At 45.5% G+C, this 21,455-nt stretch overlaps 1 protein-coding gene across 1 annotated transcript in view; it reads right to left on the bottom strand.

Annotated features, from left to right (window-relative positions):
- Positions 1–9,036: 9,036 nt before the first annotated feature.
- The window catches only part of LOC136626942 (probable cation-transporting ATPase 13A4), a 74,341-nt gene continuing 61,922 nt past the window's right edge, over positions 9,037–21,455 (bottom strand). Inside the window, exons 25-31 of the mRNA XM_066601903.1 lie at positions 18,139–18,235; positions 16,399–16,471; positions 16,122–16,296; positions 15,036–15,223; positions 13,958–14,046; positions 13,785–13,865; positions 9,037–10,440 (exon numbers count right to left, since the gene is read on the bottom strand). Coding sequence (XP_066458000.1) covers positions 10,189–10,440; positions 13,785–13,865; positions 13,958–14,046; positions 15,036–15,223; positions 16,122–16,296; positions 16,399–16,471; positions 18,139–18,235 — 955 coding nt within the window. The 3' untranslated portion in view covers positions 9,037–10,188. The remainder of the gene's footprint in view (positions 10,441–13,784; positions 13,866–13,957; positions 14,047–15,035; positions 15,224–16,121; positions 16,297–16,398; positions 16,472–18,138; positions 18,236–21,455) is intronic.

Below are 21,455 nucleotides of genomic sequence, written 5' to 3'. Positions count from 1 at the left end.
TGTCAATACAGAGAGTAGTTAGGCAGTAGACATTGGAAGGCTCCAGTACTCGCAGACCTGGCACCGGTCCATGGAGAAGAACAATGCCACGTGAAGACCGCCAAATTGTGAGGATGGCAATTGATGATAGATAGTGACTGCAGCACAGATCCAAGCAGTGGTGAGAGTGAGAGGGATGGGTGGGGGAAAGGTTGAACTGGATGGACATATGTCTTTTTTGGCTATACATACTATGTTACTGTGAGAGTAACCCCACAAACAATTGTAAACTAATGAATGGAAGACAAAGGAGGTAAATTGAGTTAGTCAAGTCAGACTATAGCACTATGCACACGGCTAGATGTAATACTTCATTAGGAAGTGACAGTACTGAGAGAGAGTTAAATACAATAGTTTTTTTGCTTATATTGATATTGGCGAGGTTTGGGGCAATATGCTTTGAACAAGGGCACAAACCATGTATTTGAAGGCCAAAAGTTGTAACTAATAATTAGAACCAAAACATTTAATGTGCTGTTTTTTAGTTCAATTTCCAAGGTTCATTAAAGGAGTTCTTACCTATTCCTCCCCAGGCAGTCTTCTTACTGCATCTTCTCCAAGTTCCTCCAGTCCTTTGGGTCACCTCACCTCCAGCCAGCCGGATCCTCTGCTTCCTGTTATGTAGCGTCCATTCACAGGCATTCTGCTTCCTGCAGGTCATTGTATGTTACGTCACTAGTGATGTAACATTCACTACCTAGCAAAGAATGCCGAATCCTGTGCCGGGCTATTGCTGAGATTGCGTGTGCACGCTGTCTTGCGACAATAGTATATGAACACTTGCGGTGCATGCGCAGTCTCGGCAATAGCCCAGCATAGGATTCGGCATTCCCTGCTAGGCAGTGAACGCTACATCACTGGTGACGTAGCGTACATTGCCCTTCAAGAAGGAGAATGCCAACAATGTATGCTTCATCAAAGGAAGAAGAGGATCCAGTCGGATGGAGGTGATGTCAGCCGGGAGACTGGAGGAGCCAGGAGAAGATCGGTGAGGTGAAGATCTGGTAAAGAGACTGCCTGGGGAGGAATAGGTAAGTATAGATTTTTTTTTCACTGGCAGAACCCCTTTAATAAGGAATCCATCACAATAAAGCACCACAAGAGGAACCGATTTGTGTTCTTTTATTTAAAATGAAGAGTGCTTGAGCACATGAAGGTTTTTATTCATATAAATATGGATATATATATTACATTATAAGTCCTTTTCAATGTTCTGTACATCAAGGTAAAAATATGTTGCAAGTAAAATACAGTGTCAGTGTACATACATGCGTTATACAAGAGTAAAGGCCCTTTTAGACCGCACAACTGTTTGGAGCAGAAGCGCCCCACAGCCGTCCCAGTGAGAATCACTCCTGTTCCTTCATAAAGATGCTCGGATCGCTCAGTGAATGGAGGCGGAGCGGCGCGGGGATAGCTCCAGCCGCCCACCTCCATTCACAGTAAAAAGGACGATCGTCATTTGAATTTTATGCCTGCACAATCCAAACAACGATCAAATTATCATTCAGTGTAAATGCCTGCACAATCTGAACGACAAACGATTATCATTCAGCTTTCCGTGATCCAGCGAGATTCCAAATGATAATCATTCACTTTAAAATGACCCTCAGTCAGGCCAATGATATCTAAAAAGCTAATTCACATTTCTGCATTTTATCACGTATGCTTATTGTCCACAAACATGATTCAAATTAGGCTTTGTTAACATTGTCTTAGTAAACCACATTTACCATATGCCCCACGTATGCTGGATGGATCTATAAGGCTCTATTTATCTGGTGCACGTAAAAAGGGAATTCTTCTGGCATACACCCTGCCTATGCATCAACATATCTGTTTTTAATGTATAGAATAGACTAATTGACTTCACTATTCTAAGCAGAGGGATACAGTAAAAAACATATACAATACAGTAAAGTACATTTTTTTCAATGGGGAGGTAAGGATGGGGGGGGCTATGCCTACACAGTAGCATACAGTATGTGACAGCCCTCTGTCAAAGGCATATGTTTAGGGGATCTTCCTAATGTATACCTCTAACAGTGGGCTCAAGCGCAGTGTGAATAGATCCTTACTAGAGATGAGCGAACGTGTTCTTCCGAGCTTGATATTCGTGCGAATATTAGGGTGTTCGGGATGTTCGTTATTCGTAACGAACACCATGCGGTGTTCTGGTTACTTTCACTTCCTTCCCTGAGACGTTAGCATGCTTTTCTGGCCAATTGAAAGACAGGGAAGGCATTACAACTTCCCCCTGTGACATTCAAGCCCTATACCACCCCCCTGCTGTGAGTGGCTGGGAAGATCAGGTGTCACCCGAACATAAAAGTCGGCCCCTCCCGCGGCTCGCCTCAGATGCCCTGTGAGTTAGATGAGGGACAGTGCTGTTTGTACCGGAGCTGCTGTAGGGAAAGAATTGTTAGTTAGTGTAGGCTTCAAGACCCCCCAAAGGTCCTTATTAGGGCCACTGATAGCTGTGTGTTGGCTGCTGTTAGCAGTGGCAATTTTTTTCTTTCTCAAAATCGGCTCTGCAGAGCGTTGCACCTGGCATTAGGGACAGAAGTGCTGCATAGGCAGGGAGAGTGTTAGGAGTGAGTGTAGCCTTCAAGAACCTCAACGGTCCTTTCTAGGGCCATATTTAACCGTGTGCAGTACAGTCCAGGCTGCTGTTAGCTGTGCTGCATTTTTTTTTTGCTTCTCAAAATCGCCTCTGCAGAGCATTGCACCCTCCATTGATACTGCAGGGAAAGAATTGTATAGGCAGGGCCACAACACAGTTATTATTCATTGAATATACGCAGTGCTGCCTTTTGCTTGTAAAACAAGTGAAAATAATTCTATTTGTCCTGCCTCTGTCCGTCCTAAGGGCGGTGGACACGTGTCGGCTGCGTGTGCAACCTGTAAAAATCAGACGCACCCAGCTACGTTTTACTCCTGGCTTCGCCATTTGCTTTCCTTAATTGGGAAAAAAAATACCTGCTCTGCCACAGTTAATAACTCTGCTACCCTCACGTTCTGTGACACATTAGCAGGAAAACAGCACAGTTATTAAACTTAGATTATACATTCACTAGAGGCAGTGGGGCCTTTCGTTTTCAAAAAAGGGAAAAAATTATATTTGGCCTGCAGTCTTGCGCCAATTTATTAGCTGCCTGTGAAATCAAATCACTGGTAATACAGCATGCTGAGGGGTAGGGGTAGGCCTAGAGGACGTGGACGCTGCCGAGGACGCGGAGGGCCAAGTCAGGGTGTGGGCACAGGCCGAGCTCCTGATCCAGGTGTGTCGCAGCCGACTGCTGCGCGATTAGGAGAGAGGCACGTTTCTGGTGTCCCCACATTCATCGCCCAATTAATGGGTCCACGCGGGAGACGGTTATTAGAAAATGAGCAGTGTGAGCAGGTCCTGTCCTGGATGGCAGAAAGTGCTTCGAGCAACCTATCGTCTACCCGCAGTTCTGCGCCGTCCACTGCTGCAAATCCGAATCCTCTGTCTGCTGCTCCTCCTTCCTCCCAGCCTCCTCACTCCACTACAATGACACCTGCTCAGGAGCGGGAACACTCCCAGGAACTGTTCTCGGGCCCCTGCTTAGATTGGGCAGCAGCGGTTCCTCTCCCACCAGAGGAGTTTATCGTCACTGATGCCCAACCATTCGAAAGTTCCCGGGGTCCGGGGGAAGAGGCTGGGGACTTCCGCCAACTGTCTCAACAACTTTCTGTGGGTAAGGAGGATGATGACGATCAGACACAGTTGTCTTGCAGTGAGGTAGTAGTAAGGGCAGTAAGTCCGAGGGAGCAGCGCACAGAGGATTCGGAGGAAGAGCAGCAGGACGATGAGGTGACTGACCCCACCTGGTGTGCAACGCTTACTCAGGAGGACAGGTCTTCAGAGGGGGAGTCAAGGGCATCAGCAGGGCAGGTTGCAAGAGGCAGTGCGGTGGCCAGGGGTAGAGGCAGGGCCAGACCGAATAATCCACCAAGTGTTTCCCAAAGCGCCCCCTCGCGCCATGCCACCCTGCAGAGGCCGAGGTGCTCTAAGGTCTGGCAGTTTTTCACAGAGACGCCTGACGACCGACGAACAGTGCTGTGCAACCTTTGTCGCGCAAAGCTCAGCCGGGGAGCCAACACCAACAGCCTCACCACCACCACCACCATGCGCAGACATATGATGGCCAAGCACCCCGCAAGGTGGGACGAAGGCCGTTCAGCGCCTCCGGTTTGCACCCCTGCCTCTCCCCCTGTGCCCCAACCTGCCACTGAGACGCAACCCCCCTCTCAGGACACAGGCACTACCGTCTCCTGGCCTGCACCCACACCCTCACCTCCGCTGTCCTCGGCCCCATCCAGCAGTGTAGTTCAGCGCACCGTCCAGCCGTCGCTTGCGCAACTGTTGGAGCGCAAGCGCAAGTACGCCGCCACGCACCCGCACGCTCAAACGTTAACCGTCCGCATAGCAAAATTCATCAGCCTTGAGATGCTGCCGTATAGGGTTGTGGAAACGGAGTCCTTCAAAAGTATCATGGAGGCGGCGGCCCCGCGCTACTCAGTTCCCAGTCGCCACTACTTTTCCCGATGTGCCGTCCCAGCCCTGCACGACCACGTCTCCCGCAACATTGTACGCTCCCTCACCAATGCGGTTAGTGGCAAGGTCCACTTAACTACGGACACGTGGACAAACACAGGCGGGCAGGGCCACTACATCTCCCTGACGGCACATTGGGTGAATTTAGTGGAGGCTGGGACAGAGTGAGAGCCTGGGACCGCTCATGTCCTACCCACCCCCAGAATTGCGGGCCCCAGCTCGGTGGTGGTATCTGCGGAGGTGTATGCTTCCTCCACTAAAGCACCCTCCTCCTCCTCCTCTGTCTCGCAATCAACCTGGTGGCGGCTCTGCAGTTCGGCAGCCTCACGCACGTGCCATGCCTGGCCCACGTCTTTAATTTGGTGGTTCAGCGCTTTCTGAAAAGCTACCCACGCTTGTCAGACCTGCTCGTAAAGGCGCGCCGGCTCTGCGCACATTTTCGCAAGTCCCACACGGACGCTGCCACCCTGCGCACCCTGCAACATCACTTTAAGCTGCCAGTGCACCGACTGCTGTGCGACGTGCCCACACGGTGGAACTCTACGCTCCACATGTTGGCCAGGCTCTATGAACAACGTAGAGCTATAGTCGAATACCAACTCCAACATGGGCGGCGCAGTGGGAGTCAGCCTCCTCAATTCCTTTCAGAAGAGTGGGCCTGGTTGGCAGACATCTGCCATGTCCTTGGTAATTTTGAGGAGTCTACCCAGGTGGTGAGCGGCGATGCTACAATCATTAGCGTCACCATTCCTCTGCTATGCATCTTGAGAAATTCCCTGCAAACCATAAAGGCAGCTGCTTTGCGCTCGGAAACGGGGGTGGGGGAAGACAGTATGCCGCTGGATAGTCAGGGCACCCTCCTGTCTATTTCTCAGCGCGTACAGGAGGAGGAGGAGGAGCATGAGGAGGATGAGGAGGAGGGGGAAGAGACAGCTTGGGCCGCTGCTGACGGTACACCGGCTGATTGCCTGTCATCCTTTCAGCGTGTATGGCCTGAGGAGGAGGAGGAGGAGGATCCTGAAAGTGATCTTCCTAGTGAAGACAGCCATGTGTTGCGTACAGGTACCCTGGCACACATGGCTGACTTCATGTTAGGATGCCTTTCTCGTGACCCTCGCGTTGCACGCATTCTGGCCACGACGGATTACTGGGTGTACACACTGCTCGATCCACGGTATAAGGAGAACCTGCCCACTCTGATTCCCGAAGAGGAAAGGGGTACGAGAGTGTTGCTATACCACAGGACCCTTGCGGACAAGCTGATGGTAAAATTCCCAGCCGACAGCGCTAGTGGCAGAAGGCGCAGTACCGAGGGCAAGGTAGCAGGGGATGTGCGTAGATCGAGCAGCATGTACATCCCAGGCAGTGCAACAGTCTTTAAGGGCCTGGCCAGCTTTATGGCTCCCCACCAAGACTGTGTCACCGCTCCCCAGTCACGGCTGAGTCGGCGGGAGCACTGTAAAAGGATGGTGAGGGAGTACGTAGCCGATCGCACCACCGTCCTTGGTGACGCCTCTGCCCCCTACAACTACTGGGTGTCGAAGCTGGACACGTGGCCTGAACTAGCGCTGTATGCCCTGGAGGTGCTTGCTTGTCCTGCGGCTAGCGTCTTGTCGGAGAGGGTGTTTAGTGCGGCTGGGGGAATCATCACAGATAAGTGTAGCCGCTTGTCAACCGACAGTGCCGACAGGCTAACACTCATCAAGATGAACAAAGGCTGGATTTCCCCAGACTTCTGTTCTCCACCAGCGGACAGCAGCGATACGTAAGCAATACGTAGGCTGCACCCGCGGATGGAAGCTACGTTCTCTCTCACCATCCAAAACGGGGACATTTCTGCTTCATCAATCTGTGTCTAATATTCCTCCTCCTCCTCCTGCTCCTCCTCCTGAAACCTCACGTAATCACGCTGAACGGGCAATTTTTCTTAGGGCCACAAGGCTCACTCAAATAATTTTTCTGAACAATTTTTATAAGTTTCAATGCGCTTAAAAGCGTTGGAACTTTAACTTGAACCAATTTTTCGTTACACTGGGCTGCCTCCAGGCCTAGTTACCACTTAAGCCACATTAACCAAAGCGATTAATGTGTTTCACCTGCCCTCTTGGCTGGCCATGGCCAATTTTTGGGATGTACATTAGTACTGTTGATACAGCAATTTTTGTGGGCCCTCGCCTACAGTGTAATCAAATTAATTTTTAGCCCACCTGCATTACAGCTGACGTTACCTCAGCTGTGTTGGGCAATGCAATGGGATATTTTTATGTACCGCCGGTGGGTTCCAGGGAGCCACCCATGCTGTAGGTGCACACGGAGTTTTTAATACATCTGTACACTTCTAAAGAACCACAGTCTGACTGGGGCATGCAGTGTGGGCCGAAGCCCACCTGTATTACGCACGACATTACTACCTCAGCTGTGTTGGGCAATGCAATGGGATATTTCTATGTACCGCCGGTGGCTTCCTGGCACCCACCCAGGCAGTGGGTCCACAGGGAGTTTAACCTACATGTGTCCACTTCTAAAGAACCCCAGTCTGACTGGGGCATGCAGTGTGGGCCGAAGCCCACCTGCATTAAGCACGACATTACTACCTCAGCTGTGTTGGGCAATGCAATGGGATATTTTTATGTACCGCCGGTGGGTTCCAGGGAACCACCCATGCTGTAGGTGCACACGGAGTTTTTAATACATCTGTACACTTCTAAAGAACCCCAGTCTGACTGGGGCATGCAGTGTGGGCCGAAGCCCACCTGTATTACGCACGACATTACTACCTCAGCTGTGTTGGGCAATGCAATGGGATATTTCTATGTACCGCCGGTGGCTTCCTGGCACCCACCCAGGCAGTGGGTCCACAGGGAGTTTAACCTACATGTGTCCACTTCTAAAGAACCCCAGTCTGACTGGGGCATGCAGTGTGGGCCGAAGCCCACCTGCATTAAGCACGACATTACTACCTCAGCTGTGTTGGGCACTGCAATGGGATATTTTTATGTACCGCCGGTGGGTTCCAGGGAGCCACCCATGCTGTAGGTGCACACGGAGTTTTTAATACATCTGTACACTTCTAAAGAACCCCAGTCTGACTGGGGCATGCAGTGTGGGCCGAAGCCCACCTGTATTACGCACGACATTACTACCTCAGCTGTGTTGGGCAATGCAATGGGATATTTCTATGTACCGCCGGTGGCTTCCTGGCACCCACCCAGGCAGTGGGTCCACAGGGAGTTTAACCTACATGTGTCCACTTCTAAAGAACCCCAGTCTGACTGGGGCATGCAGTGTGGGCCGAAGCCCACCTGCATTAAGCACGACATTACTACCTCAGCTGTGTTGGGCAATGCAATGGGATATTTTTATGTACCGCCGGTGGGTTCCAGGGAGCCACCCATGCTGTAGGTGCACACGGAGTGTAACCTACATGTGTCCACTTGTAAAGAACCCCGGTCAGACTGGGGCATGCAGTGTGGGCCGAAGCCCACCTGTATTACGCACGACATTACTACCTCAGCTGTGTTGGGCAATGCAATGGGATATTTCTATGTACCGCCGGTGGCTTCCTGGCACCCACCCATGCTGTGGGTCTACAGGGACTTCACAATAGGGAGTTGTACCTGCCTGTGTCTATGAATTAAAAAGCCCGGTCTAACTGGGGCATGCAGACACCTTGACAGAATGAATAGTGTGTGGCACATAGGTTCCCCATTGCTATGCCTACGTGTGCAGCTCCTGATGGCGGTGGCACAGGATTCTATTTCTCATTGCTTCTGTACAGCATTGTGGGCTATCGCCCCGCCCCTTTTAAAGAGGGCCGCTGCCTAGCCATGCCAACCCTCTGTAGTGTGTGCCTGCGGTTCCTCCTCATGGCAGACGCACTTCTAAATAGACATGAGTGTGGCGTGGCATGAGGGCAGCTGAAGGCTGCGCAGGGACACTTTGGTGTGCGCTGTGGGGGGGAGGGGGGGCGGTTGGTCAGCATGTAACCCAGGAGAAGTGGCAGCGGAGTGTCATCCAGGCAGTGATTGTGCTTTGTTGTAGCTAGTGTGGTGCTTAGCAAAGGTATGCCATGCTAATGAGGGCTTTTCAGAAGTAAAAGTTGTTGGGAGGGGGGGGGGGGCCCACTCTTGCCGGTATTGTGGCTTAATAGTGGGACCTGTGAACTTGAGATGTAGCCCAACATGTAGCCCCTCGCCTGCCCTATCCGTTTCTGTGTCATTCCCATCACTTTCTTGAATTGCCCAGATTTTCACACATGAAAACCTTAGCGAGCATCGGCGAAATACAAAAATGCTCTGGTCGCCCATTGACTTCAATGGGGTTCGTTGTTCGAAACGAACCCTCGAACATCGCGGGAAGTTCGTTCCGAATAACCAACACCCGAACATTTTGGTGTTCGCTCATCTCTAATCCTTACCAACATTCTTGGCATATTAGTTTGGTAACTGGCACATAAGCAGTCAAATCCAGCCCAAAGCTATAGTGCTTGGTGTACATCATAAGGCCCTATGAACACAAGTGAGTGGATTTTGGCCTGTAATACTGTGCACAGAATCTGACCCACATTGTACAGGACCACTTAGTTCATTTCATAGAGCTAGTTCTAGATTCACATGCGGCAGATTTGTTGCAGGATTTTCTGCAGATAAAAATTAGTTCCAATCATTAGAAAGGGTTTGTTTCTGCAGCCAGCATAAAGATTTCTGCAAGCTCTATTCAAATGAATAGGACGGTCACAAAAACTTCTGCAACAAATCTGGCGCAGCTCAAAAGACCTCTAGAAGCACTAAATTCAGTTTATCTGAGAACTTGGTCGAACATAAATCTAGCCTTAATATGCGTGTGAAATTGGCCAATTTGGGATTCGAAATCAATAGGTTCTATTTTGGGGAATTATGGATCATTCTGGATGATAAATTTGGTGAATCTTTAGACTATCTAGTCTAAGTTGACACCACCTATTGGTTGGTTTAGTTCATGCCAACAACATTTTAGTGTTTAAAGTATATTTAAACCATGCTCTTTTTCATGAGACAAAACTTTTTCAATAATCCACACCCCATCCCCTTGTCAAGTAGGCACAGAAAGTGTCTAAAACACATAATAAATGTGGTGCAAGGCATGGGCTCATTCATATCAGTGTTAGGGGATTCAGTCTACCTTCTCTGTTTGGGGAGAAGAAAAAGGGCACCCCCCAAACTGATTGGTTTCATCCCATGATGGAACACAATGGTGCTGAACAACCTCCTATTGACCATAATGAGGATCCATTTGATTTCCAGACAAGAGTCTGACACTTTGCCAGAGTCTACAGGACAAAATAGTGCAGCTTTCTGTGCTATTTCGTCTTATTTTCTAGTGAAAACCAGAGACAGAGATTCCAAACAGAAACTCCGACACTGATGTGAACGAACCTCAAGTCAGTTTTTTGGCACAAAATTGAGACCGAATTCTGGCGCATTTAGATCGGTAAATCTCCTCCAATGTTTTCAAAACTTTATGGGCAAATATTTTTACTACATATTAAATCCTAGTGCTCTTAAAATAAAGTCTTTGGTTTGATTTTCTCACATTTGCTTTGTGTTGGCATAACATTGTCCATCATTCACAGAACCGTCATGCTCATAACCTTGGTTTATGTAGACTTCTGCATCTTTGCTGTTAGTCATCTTACAGTTGCTTTGAATTGTAGTTCCAATAGGTGGCCAAGCCATGTCCTCTTCCAAAATTATACGAAGCTTTTTATATTTACTACTTGGTTTCATCTTTAGCCATCTTCTCAAAGCCAACCAGAGAGCTCTGTTATCCAGAATGAACTCCTGAAAAGCAATAATAATAATTAGTAGAGATATGAAAATGAGGTTTTACCAGGTGTTGTATATGTTGAAAAATTATACAGCAGCCCATAGAATTAGATTTTTACACTGAACTAAATAGAAAATATACTTTTATAAGAGCAAATAGATAAATACACCAATCAGCTATAATATTACAACCGCTGACAGGTGAAGTAACAAACGTTATCTTGTGGCAGTGCCTCCTGCCTAGGGAGGGGGTACGGCAAATGAGAAATCAGTTCTTGAAGCTTTCTAGGCAGGGAAAATGGGTAAGCATATAGATACTGTATGAGCGACTTTTAACAAGGGGCAAATTGTAATGGTTGGTGTGGGTGTGTTCCTGGTATGAAGTGGTTAGTACTGTACCTAACAAAAGTGATCTAAGGAGGGTCAGCCAATGAACCTGCGTCAGGATCAGGGTGCTTGGTGCTTAAGGCTCATTGATGTGCAGTGAAGGCTAGCCACTCCAATCTGACCCTGCAGAAGAGCTACTATAACATAAATTACTGAAAAATGTAATGCAGTCTATAAAAGTAATGCCGTCTATAAGGTGCAACCGCAGGATCAATCAAGATGGAAGATGGGAGGGGGAAGCGCCAACCAGCTACCAGTCCTAGCAAGCAATCAGCTGTTTGCATCAGCAGCTGCCCAACACTCAGGGCGCTTCTATTAGTTACATAGAATAGTATGCTGCTGACAGAGGTACCCTGTGTGTTTGGCAACTGCCAAAGCAAGCAAGTGATTGCCTCCTGTGACTGCTGGCTGCTTGGTTGCTTTGATAGACAGAAGACCTAGATGGTCTTTGTGGGAAAGGCATTTCATGACTGCATGAACATATGACCAGTCACATGTAGAGGAGGAGTCAGGCTCAGGACTGCAATTTTGGAATAGTGAAGGACCTGTGATAATGATGTTAGTCACATGTGTGGGAGGAGTCACGCACTAGGCTGTGCGGTCAGGGCTGTTGTCTAGAATTCTTCCTTCAGTACAGGATATGGAAAGTTGTCATGAGCAGGTAAAATAGATTTATCACTGTATGGGGGCACATAGGAGGGCACTATTACTGTGTGAGGCCAAAAATGAGGCATTAGTATTGTTTGGTGGCATAAATGAGGGCAATAATACGTAGGAAACACTGAGATGGGCAGCATGAAAAGCAAAGCTTGATCCAGAGTTTAGGATAAAAGACTATTGGATAGATATTAGTAGAAAAATTAAAAACCACTGACCATCCAGAGAAATAGCAGCACCTACAAGTTTTAAACATTTACGCAACCTATATCATTGCATGACTGCACCCTTGAAATGTGTAGGTGCTGTTATTTTTCTGGATATTCAGTGTTTTTTTTTCTACAAAAAAATTGGATGTTCTTTTATCCTGAGCATTATAAGTTTTGCTTTTTCATGGTGTGTGACATTGAGCAAGATAAACCATAAGCATTTTTTAAAAATGCGGTTTCACTGGAGGAAGCAGAAGTATGGGGAGAGGGCGCAGAGATGACTCAGGGCTGGAATAAATTTTCATGGTAGTCTAGGCCTAGAAAGGAAAAACGAAAATGGGCAGCACCAATCAGAGAAGATATCACCTGTGGTCACTGCATTGTAATCCTCACTTTGTAGATATCTGACTAGTATATGGCGACTGCATTATTTAGAGGTATACTAGAGATGAGCCACTGTGTCTAAGCCTGCCATGTTATACTGGTTGTCTTATAAATATGTGGTTTCCAATAGATCCTATATCTTTTATCAATAGAGGGACAAAACAAAAGGTCAAGAATACAAGCCCCAAAATATCTAAGACCCTAGCAATGTCCCTATCTGCTAGTGTTGCATCAATGAGGTTAAAAAAAAACTCAGTGATGCAGCAGAAGGTCACAGATGGGCTATGGCCAGGAGCTGTGAAAAATAGAACAGAGGGCCCCAAGTTGAACTTTTGGACCAGAGCCCATATGCCTAGGATAGAGCTACACACATCACGGTACAGCCAAGATATGGTTCAATGTGGTTATAAATTGATTGGTAAGTGACTGGACAATTTTGCAGGTAACAAAACTCTTTTTACTTGCAAAACAGTATGGCCAATAAGCATCCATTTGCAAACTGTGCCTTCAAGGAGGCTTTACCATCAGATGTCCAGATGCAGACTCCACAGTGTAAAAAAAAATATGTTAACTGAATTGGTAGTGAGTAGAGATGAGCGAGCGTACTCGGATAAGCGGTACTCGCTCGAGTAATTGGCTTTATCCGAGTACCGCTGTGCTCGGGGCTAAAGATTCGGGTGCCGGCACGGAGCGGGGAGCTGCAGGGGAGAGCGGGGAGGAACGGAGGTAAGATCTTTCTCTCCTTCTCTCCCGCCCGCTCTCCCCTGCTCCCCGCTGCGACTCACCTGTCAGCCGCAGCGGCACCCGAATCTTTAGCCCCGAGCACAGCGGTACTCGGATAAAGCCAATTACTCGAGCGAGTACCGCTTATCCGAGTACGCTCGCTCATCTCTAGTAGTGAGTAGTGGTGAAGATATATCACTGGAGGGGAAGATGATTAGACTCAGACTCACGTATTTTGGCCATGTAATGTGAGCAGAGTCGCTAGAAAAATCTATAATGCTTGGACAGATCAGTGGCAACAGAAGACCCAGATGCCAAAGGACATGATGGCTGATACTGTCAGAGTTGATACTGTCATGGATATCACACAACTGAAAGGAGCAGTGCAAAACCGAAAAACATGGAGGGAGGGAGCCTTTAGGGTCGTGAACGACTAAACGGCTACCAAGAATACTATAATAATAAGGGGTGAAGAAACCTGAGTTAAAGGGCCCATTTAAGAATCGAACCCACAGTATAGGTAATAAAAGTGTAATCTGTGAAGGTTTCATCGCTCGATCCCTGAACTCTGTGATTGGCTGCGGCAGCCTGTGACATCCCATACAGAGACTGTTGCAGCCTGTAAACGGAATACAACAGGGCAGACCTAGAGCGGCGGCACTGGACACAGCAGGGAGCCAGGAGGGGCGAGTAGAAAGTTTATTAATTTTTACAAATGAGCAGCCTGTTTAATTAAAAATGAAATAACTTGAACATCCCCTTTAACATTAAGGTTTCAGAAAATGTCACTCATAAATATAACCCCTAAAATAGTTCATTAGGAGTGGGGCAGTGTGCTGTCTGAACCATGGATAGGAGGACAACAAATCAGTCAATACTAAAACAGTATAAAATAGAATATCACATATGTACAGCATGTAGTATGATACTGAGCATGATGATGTATACATAAAAGTAAGAACACGCAAGCTGGTTGCTTGTAGAACAACCACTACTGACCTCCACTAAGAACGACACCACTAGACATATAATGAGTAAAACGATCATGTGTATTCTCCAGCTGGTGGGAGTGCAGACCAGCTAGAAATAAAGAAGAGACACATTAATATCTATGTGAGTCTGTAAGCATGAAGGTTGTCAGAACAATCCATCTAATAATGGAATTAACTTACTTCCAAATCAAGATAGATGCGTTCAAAGTCAGCAAATATGAAGAAGATGTTGAAAGCAGTTTCTAATATCAATATAACCACAAACAAATCTGCAACAAAAAGTACATCTTTATAGGACTGTTTTAAAGGGATTTCCTGACACCCCCAAAAATTGGTTAAGGGCTGTGATAAAACAACAAAAGAAACATTATGGTATACTTCCCACTCTAGTGCTGTCACTTCATGGTCCTACCAGTCTTGTTAGAGTGAAGTGATGGTGTGCCAACTGCCTGGATATGACCGCTTCAGCCAACCACCTCAGTGGTGACAGAGGGCAGTGACGTGCAGGTAGTTAGCCATTGGTCCATGTAAAAGAATGTTTGTGTGAATAGCTTCATAGGCTATTATGGAACTGTGTGCTATCTGAATGGGCACTAATACTTTTATCCTTTACGAAAAAGCATCTGACACCATACAGATTTCGTTGACTGATACCCCATTTAGACACAACGATTATTGCTCAAAAGTCATCTTTTGAGTGATAATCGTTGTGTCTAAACGCGCGTGCACTATTCGCTCATTGCTAACTTTCAGCTGGCTGAAAGTTAACAATGAGCCTTATCAGTGCCGCGTGCTGAGGTCTCAGCGGGGTACCACTGATATTTCAGCTGGTATCCCGCTCGGAGAACACAGCAGGAGTATGCAGAAGACAGAGCTCCAGCTGTCTTCTGTATATCCCGTTCGGAGCGCTCAACTGTATACCAGCTGAGCGCTCCGTGAACACAGCAGGAGTATGCAGAATACAGCGCTCAAGCTGTCTTCTGTTTACCCTGCTCGGAGCATTCAATGGGAGGCCAGCTGAGCACTCAGAGAACACAGCAGTTCTGGGAGCGTATAAATGCACACAACGATTATAGCTCAAAAGATTGCCTTTGAGCGAATTTTGAGTGAATCGTTGTGTCTAAATGGGCCTTAACACAGTACAACTATTTTTAGCCGAAATTCATTCAATTAAAAATTCAGTCTACTAACAAAACAATATGCAAGTATTCTCAGAAACAGGATGCAATGTGCTGGTACACATACGGAATGAACTCACAATTGGTATACAGTGGTTTTCGGAAAGGTTTTCCTTTGGAGAAGACGAAAGCAAAGATGACCAGGTGCACAGAGGTTATCAGCCATAATGTCGTCGCTTCAAAACTTTCATAGTTTACTTTAGTCCTTTCATAAATTAACGTATGGGTAAGATTCTGGTTTAAGCTTTCATTTCCTGGATGACAGGCACTTGGAGAAACAGAATTTCACCAGTTTAGTTAAACATTGATACAGATGTGTAATTCTTTTGGCCAAATACAACAACAGAAAAAAAAGGCAATGAATGTTTGTGAAAGAAAAAGTCCTGCCCGAACTCATTGACCCTTTTCCTCAAGGAAAACACTTTTTGGCGGTATTTAAGCCAAAAAATAAAGGACCAATTTACACATGTGCCCATTAATAAATGTAGCAAATTTTCTCTTGTGCACCTCAGATTGGTGTAGGAGATGCTGATCTTTTCCCCTGATGTGTATTTGAAATACTACTGATGACTTATCATCAGGATAGATCATCAATAGTTGATCAGCCAGGGTCTGACGCTTGGGACCCTGACCAATCAGCTGAAAGGGTGCAAGCAGTCAGCCCTGCCCTAACACGGAAATCGGAGTGGAAGTTTCTGCGCAGAGCGTTCTCATTGAAATCAATGGGAGCTGTGCCTGCAGTTACAAGCGCCAGCCACTATAAGGAGGTCGGCACAGAGGCTTCCACGTCAACCTCTGTGTACTTGGAGCGGAAGTCTCCATGCTGGCCTCCCATATAGTGGCCAGCACTTGTAGCTGCATGCACGGCTCCCATTGATTTCAATGAGAACATACATGCAGTTACAAGCGCCAGCCACTACACGGAGGTCAGCACGGAGGCTTTTGCTCTGACCTCTGTGATATTGTGGCACTTACAGGTTGCGCCTGGTCATCAACTATTGATGAGCTATCCTGGGGATAGGTCATGAATAGTATTTCCCTAAAAAATCCTTTTAAACACAGGCTAAAATATATAAATAAAACACTGCAATATTACAAAAAATGTGTATATTAATATTATAAATATAACATTTAATAGTGAATACCATGTGAGATCCCATATATACCTGTAAATGTCATCTTTATTGTACCATGGCTGCTTCTGGACCATAAGAAACGCATACGTGTGCAAGCCAATTGTAAACAGAACATTGAAGATCACTGAAAATAAGATAGGGGGAGAAAGCATCTGTCCTGGTGGTCTGTATTTTGCCAGCTTTGGATAGGCAGGGGTTGAACTCACTGATAAAGACACAAAATACATCACCATGTTAACATTACACAATTTTAAAAATACACAAGTAGTGAATTAGAGAAATCATTACTTTAAAAAAACGTACTTACTTGTAAAAAAAATGATAAAGACAATTGCAAAGTCATGTATAAGCCACTGATTATTTCCAAAAATGTTTCGTTGCTGAAATATAAAGTAGAAATTTTAATATGCAAACAGCAACATGTTGAAAACTAAGAACCCAAGAATATGTCAAAGTCTGTAGTTGGAAAAATAAATACCGTAGAGTGTGCATATTGGAATACCTTCCATAGAAGATATCATACTAATTGGTTTCAAACAACTGTCTATACGAAAAAATGATAGCAATTCAAGGTAGAAAACTGGATGCCTTCAGCGACAAATGGAATGTTTGGTTTTACCAATTATCCTCCCCTAATTTAAATACGTAACTTTTCCCCTTAGCCCCATCCATCAAAGCCCCAAGGTTCAATAATGATCAATATGGTGCACACTGGTGAAGTGCTATTTTGTTTCAAATGCTAACACTGTTACTAATGAAAATAATTCCGATCATTACAGGTTACAGATAAATTTATGCAACAAATCTGTATATACGGACTATTTGATGTCTAGGATGTACAGTCTATCCTTCATAATTAATACTAATGTCCGCAACTACAAATATACTTGTATGTTATGTTATTGAAACAACCAATAAAAAACATAGAAAAAGAATCTGCATACTAATATGCAAATACACACAATTCAAGCAGAAATTTATAGTAAAAGTATATCCAGGGCCTTAAAGAAGAAAGAAGAGGCTGGTACTAGTTAAGGAGAGATTATGAACTGACATGTGACCCCTTCTCTCCCATGAAAAGGGGTTATCCCAACAAAAGATGTCATATCTATTAAAAGGATAGGAGATAACTAGCTGATTGTTATGGTTTTGACCAATGGGAACCCCACCGACCTCGAGAACAGGTTTCCTGAAAGTCCCCAAATAATTAGAGAGATGGCTATGCATTATCATGCAGACGGATGTGGATCGGCTTTGCCAAACACAGTTTTGACTTTGGGCTAACTGAGGAGAGGGTACTTGGAGAACCCCGGTTTTCACTCTTGACCTCTCCAAGCAGGATAAGTTCATTGCTGTAGGTTTAGTTTCTTGTCTTCTACATGTATTAAAATATATGTCACACTACTGTTTTTAGCAATGATTAAGAGTACTAGTTGCTTAAAAAGTGTCAATAAAGCCACGTTTTCATTAGAAGGAGTGCAGTGCTGCATTTCCTTTGGTAATGGTAATCATTAGGGATGATTTCGGTACCTCTATGCATGCATTGAACCAGCTCAGAGTAATTACAATGGGGGCATTGCAGAGTGGGCATTGATGTGCTCATTTGTATCTGGGGTCTAGGTTAGATGAAGAAGAAGGGCAACATATGGATGGAGTTTGTATGTTCTTCCTGCTTGCACAGGGGTTTCCTGTGGGTACACTGGTTTCTCTCAATACTCCAAAAACATTTTAATAGGTTATTTGGCTTTCTCCAAAGTCTATTAGCGTGATGTAAGAAAATTTAATTAGCCACTGAGGACAGGGACCAATTAAGAGATTCCCAGCACTGCACAACACAGATGGAAATACTGGTGCTATATAAGCAATTTTCAAAATGGGGCATAGGCATAGTATGGGGCAATTTAGGATGCATAAGCTTACCGATATATCCAAATTATATATTTCACTTTTGCTCCACATACACTGGTAATGGAAACGAATATTCCCATCTATCAAACTATGAACATGAAACTGAAATAGAAAGACTACCAAGTGTGTTACATCTTACCCAATATAACAGCAGTGTGTTAATGTATTCAGTTAGTCCAAACATAGCCATGTATTTAAACATGCTGAATGTTGTGACAATGGCTGCTCGTCCTTCCCTGTTTGGGATACAAGATTATATTAAAAGATTTACAGGCGTGACCACCTTTAGTACAAAGGGGGTTTGGTAGTGGGAAGGGCGAGATGTGATTTTAAAATAGTTACTGAGGAATATAATTGTTGAACTACAGGGTGCTCTAAAAGGTATGGAGATAGTTTATTAAGTGGAAAACAGGGGCGTAACTAAAGAGGATGCAGGGGATGCGGTTGCACCCGGGCCCAGGACCCTTAGGGGGCCCATAAGGCCTCTCTTCTCCATATAGGGAGCCAAGTATTATAAATAAAGCATTATAGTTGGGGGCCCTGTTACAGATTTTGCACTGAGGCCCAGAAGCTTCAAGTTACGCCTCTGGTGGAAAACATTAGTTGGGCATGCCATTCTGTGTGTGGCATGTTGTTAAGGGGAAGGGGACAAACCCGAGAGGCAGTGTCCAGCACGGCAGCAATTCTCAAAACCACCATCTTGGAACAAAGTCAATATTTTCAAATGGGAAGGAGTGCATGTGACATGAATCTGATAAAGAATTTGATAAGGAATCCAAATCTTTAAATGTGAAGTACCTTTATTCCTGCCAAAGTTATTATCAATTTGATATGGCTGCAAGATTAACACATGAGAAGAGGACAGAAATTAAGCTGATCTCCGGTGAGTGCAGTACCTAAGTCATTGCAGTGGATTTCAATGATTGGCTTCCTAACATACCATCCATCCACTATGGCATAGTTGGCAAGTTGCTTGCCAAATGTTGTCAAAAAGGTGCTATATTGCATCTGCCAAAAAGTGGACACAATAAAACTGCCACAGATGAAGCATTAACAACGGCCATCCTGGCGTGCTTCTACAAGAGCCCATATTGTAGCACACGGCATATGTCACAGGTTTGGGGGGTTGAGTTCTACCACCATCAGGCAGTTACTGGCTACACACAAATGGCACCCATCCAAGATCCAGTTGCTGGATCATCTCAGTGAGAATGGCCCAGATCACCACGTTGAATTTGGGGAATGGGTGTCACAGTAATTACAATGGGAGCCACATTTCACAGAGATGGTTCTGTTCAGTGATGAAGCAAATCTTTTTGTGAATGGAGAGGTGAACAAACAAAATCTTCACTACTGGTCTGAAACAAACCCGCAGTGGACAGATCACTTCCAGATGATTGCACACAGAAAGTTACAGTGTGGTGCGAAGATAGTGGCACATTCATCAATGCTAACCTTACTGCTACCAAGTATCTGCAATTGTTACGTGACAAGATGTTCCTGTCACTGTGCAATAAATTTGCCACATTCCCAGTATTCTTCCAGCAGGATGGTGCCCCCCACATTATGGATATAATGTTCGCAGGTTTTTGGATCAGCAGTTTCCAGGGTAATTAATTGGGCATCATGGCCCATTGTGGTGGCCCACGTTTAACGGATCTCATCCCCTTGCAGTTCTACCTGTGGGATGATATCATTCCAGGGTTTTCATAGGGAAAATTTAGAGTATGGCACACATGCAACAGCGGAGTATTTCTGCTAAGGTGTTGCTCTCAGAGCATCAGGAAAAGGACAAGAGGCTAGCCTTGATGGTTCAAAACAACAGGGAGCACATCCTGTAGTGGATTGTCGTTGTGTTCCATGCACAGATAAATTGTTAATACGTTTGGCAGAAATAAAGGTACATGACATTAAAGCACAGATTTGGACTCCTTACCAAATTCTCTATTAGATACATAGATAACCTGCACCTCTTCCCATTTGAAAATATCAATTTGTTTCCAGATGGCGGCTTTCCAAATGGCCACCATGTTGGACATCACCCCTCTAAGATTTGCTCCTTCCTCTAAGCAACATGCCACACACAGGATGGTGTTTCCAACCACCATTCTCCATTTATTCAGGTGTCTCCATACCTTTGGACCACCTTGTATTGTATCTTAAAAAAAAGGTTGTAAAAAAATATAGTGACAGCAATTTACAACTAGTTTAAAGGGGTTGTCTCATTTTTAGCTATTTTGCTTCAGAAAGCAGACCGCTCTGTACACTGCAGAGTGGCTTGGGTTGGTACTGCAGGCTGAGCCCTATTGAAGTGAATGGGGCTGAACCTGCAGTACCAGCCCAGGCTTTTGTGCTATGTACTGAGCTGTCTGCTTGCTGCAGCAAAACAGCTAGAAGTGGGACAGCCCCTTTAAGGCAGATATCAATGTTATAACTGGTCTTATGCAAATGGTAAGATGAAACAATGCCTCTACAGCACCACCTATTGGAAGGCTGCATTCCTGCAGGTCAATGTCAGACCTTTAAGCAAGCCCGCAGAGGAGCATGGATGGCCTTATAAGTCTTCTCACAACTTCTAAGTGCTCTTCCTAAGGAGAAATGATATCATTCCTGACCCATGCCTGGTCTTGACACTTGATTGTATAAAATGTATTTTAAAAATTATAAAGGTATGAGAATTTAAATACATTCTTGATATTAAACAAAATTAACACTGCAGCAGAGGGAGAATCTCTTTATAATGGAATTACGGTAGATAAATGTTCTAACAGGCAATGTTGGTTTAGGCCCCCTGCCCACGGGCATTGCTGTATCCCGCGGCAGAGCTCCGCTGCCGCCCGGGAGCAGGAGCCGCAGACGAATCTCCGTTGGTAAGCCTAATCTGATAGATAGGCTGACCATGGAGAATCGGGGCAATTCACAGCATGCTGCGAATTGACGGCTGTGAGCGGAGAATCACAATGATTCTCTGCTCGTGGACAGGGAGCCGGCGCTTTCCATAGCAATGCTATAGAAAGCTTCAGACAGCGTGATTCTCCGGCGGTTTACCGCCAGCGAAATCCCTGCCGTGGACAGGGAGCCTTAGTGAGTTTTATTATTTAAGTCAAACAAGATATGTAACAAAAATACCTAATAAGGCTAAAGTGAAACAATGAATTGAGACTATATTGGTACATTCAACATGCCAGCCCCAGCCCAGATGAGTTTTTAGTCTAAAAATTTATGAAATGGCAAATGACTGCCAGGGGGAAATATTATTGAAAAGGACTCACACAACTTCTGCTCATTTAACAGGCTGTGTATGTATCAATCTATTGATATACTTGCGTCATTTTTTGTGTTTTAACACTGTAAATTAATTATGAAGTGCCGGCATGTTTGCAATCCACTACCTGTTAGGATTTTGGCTTCCCTAGTAACAGGGACATGGGGACACTACTAGGTATTATATGCAAG

This window comes from Eleutherodactylus coqui, chromosome 1 (genome assembly GCF_035609145.1).
Source record: "Eleutherodactylus coqui strain aEleCoq1 chromosome 1, aEleCoq1.hap1, whole genome shotgun sequence".
NCBI classification, from domain to species: Eukaryota; Metazoa; Chordata; class Amphibia; order Anura; family Eleutherodactylidae; genus Eleutherodactylus; species Eleutherodactylus coqui.
Note: the sequence above shows the minus strand (reverse complement) of the source record. Positions and strands in the feature narration are given on the sequence as shown.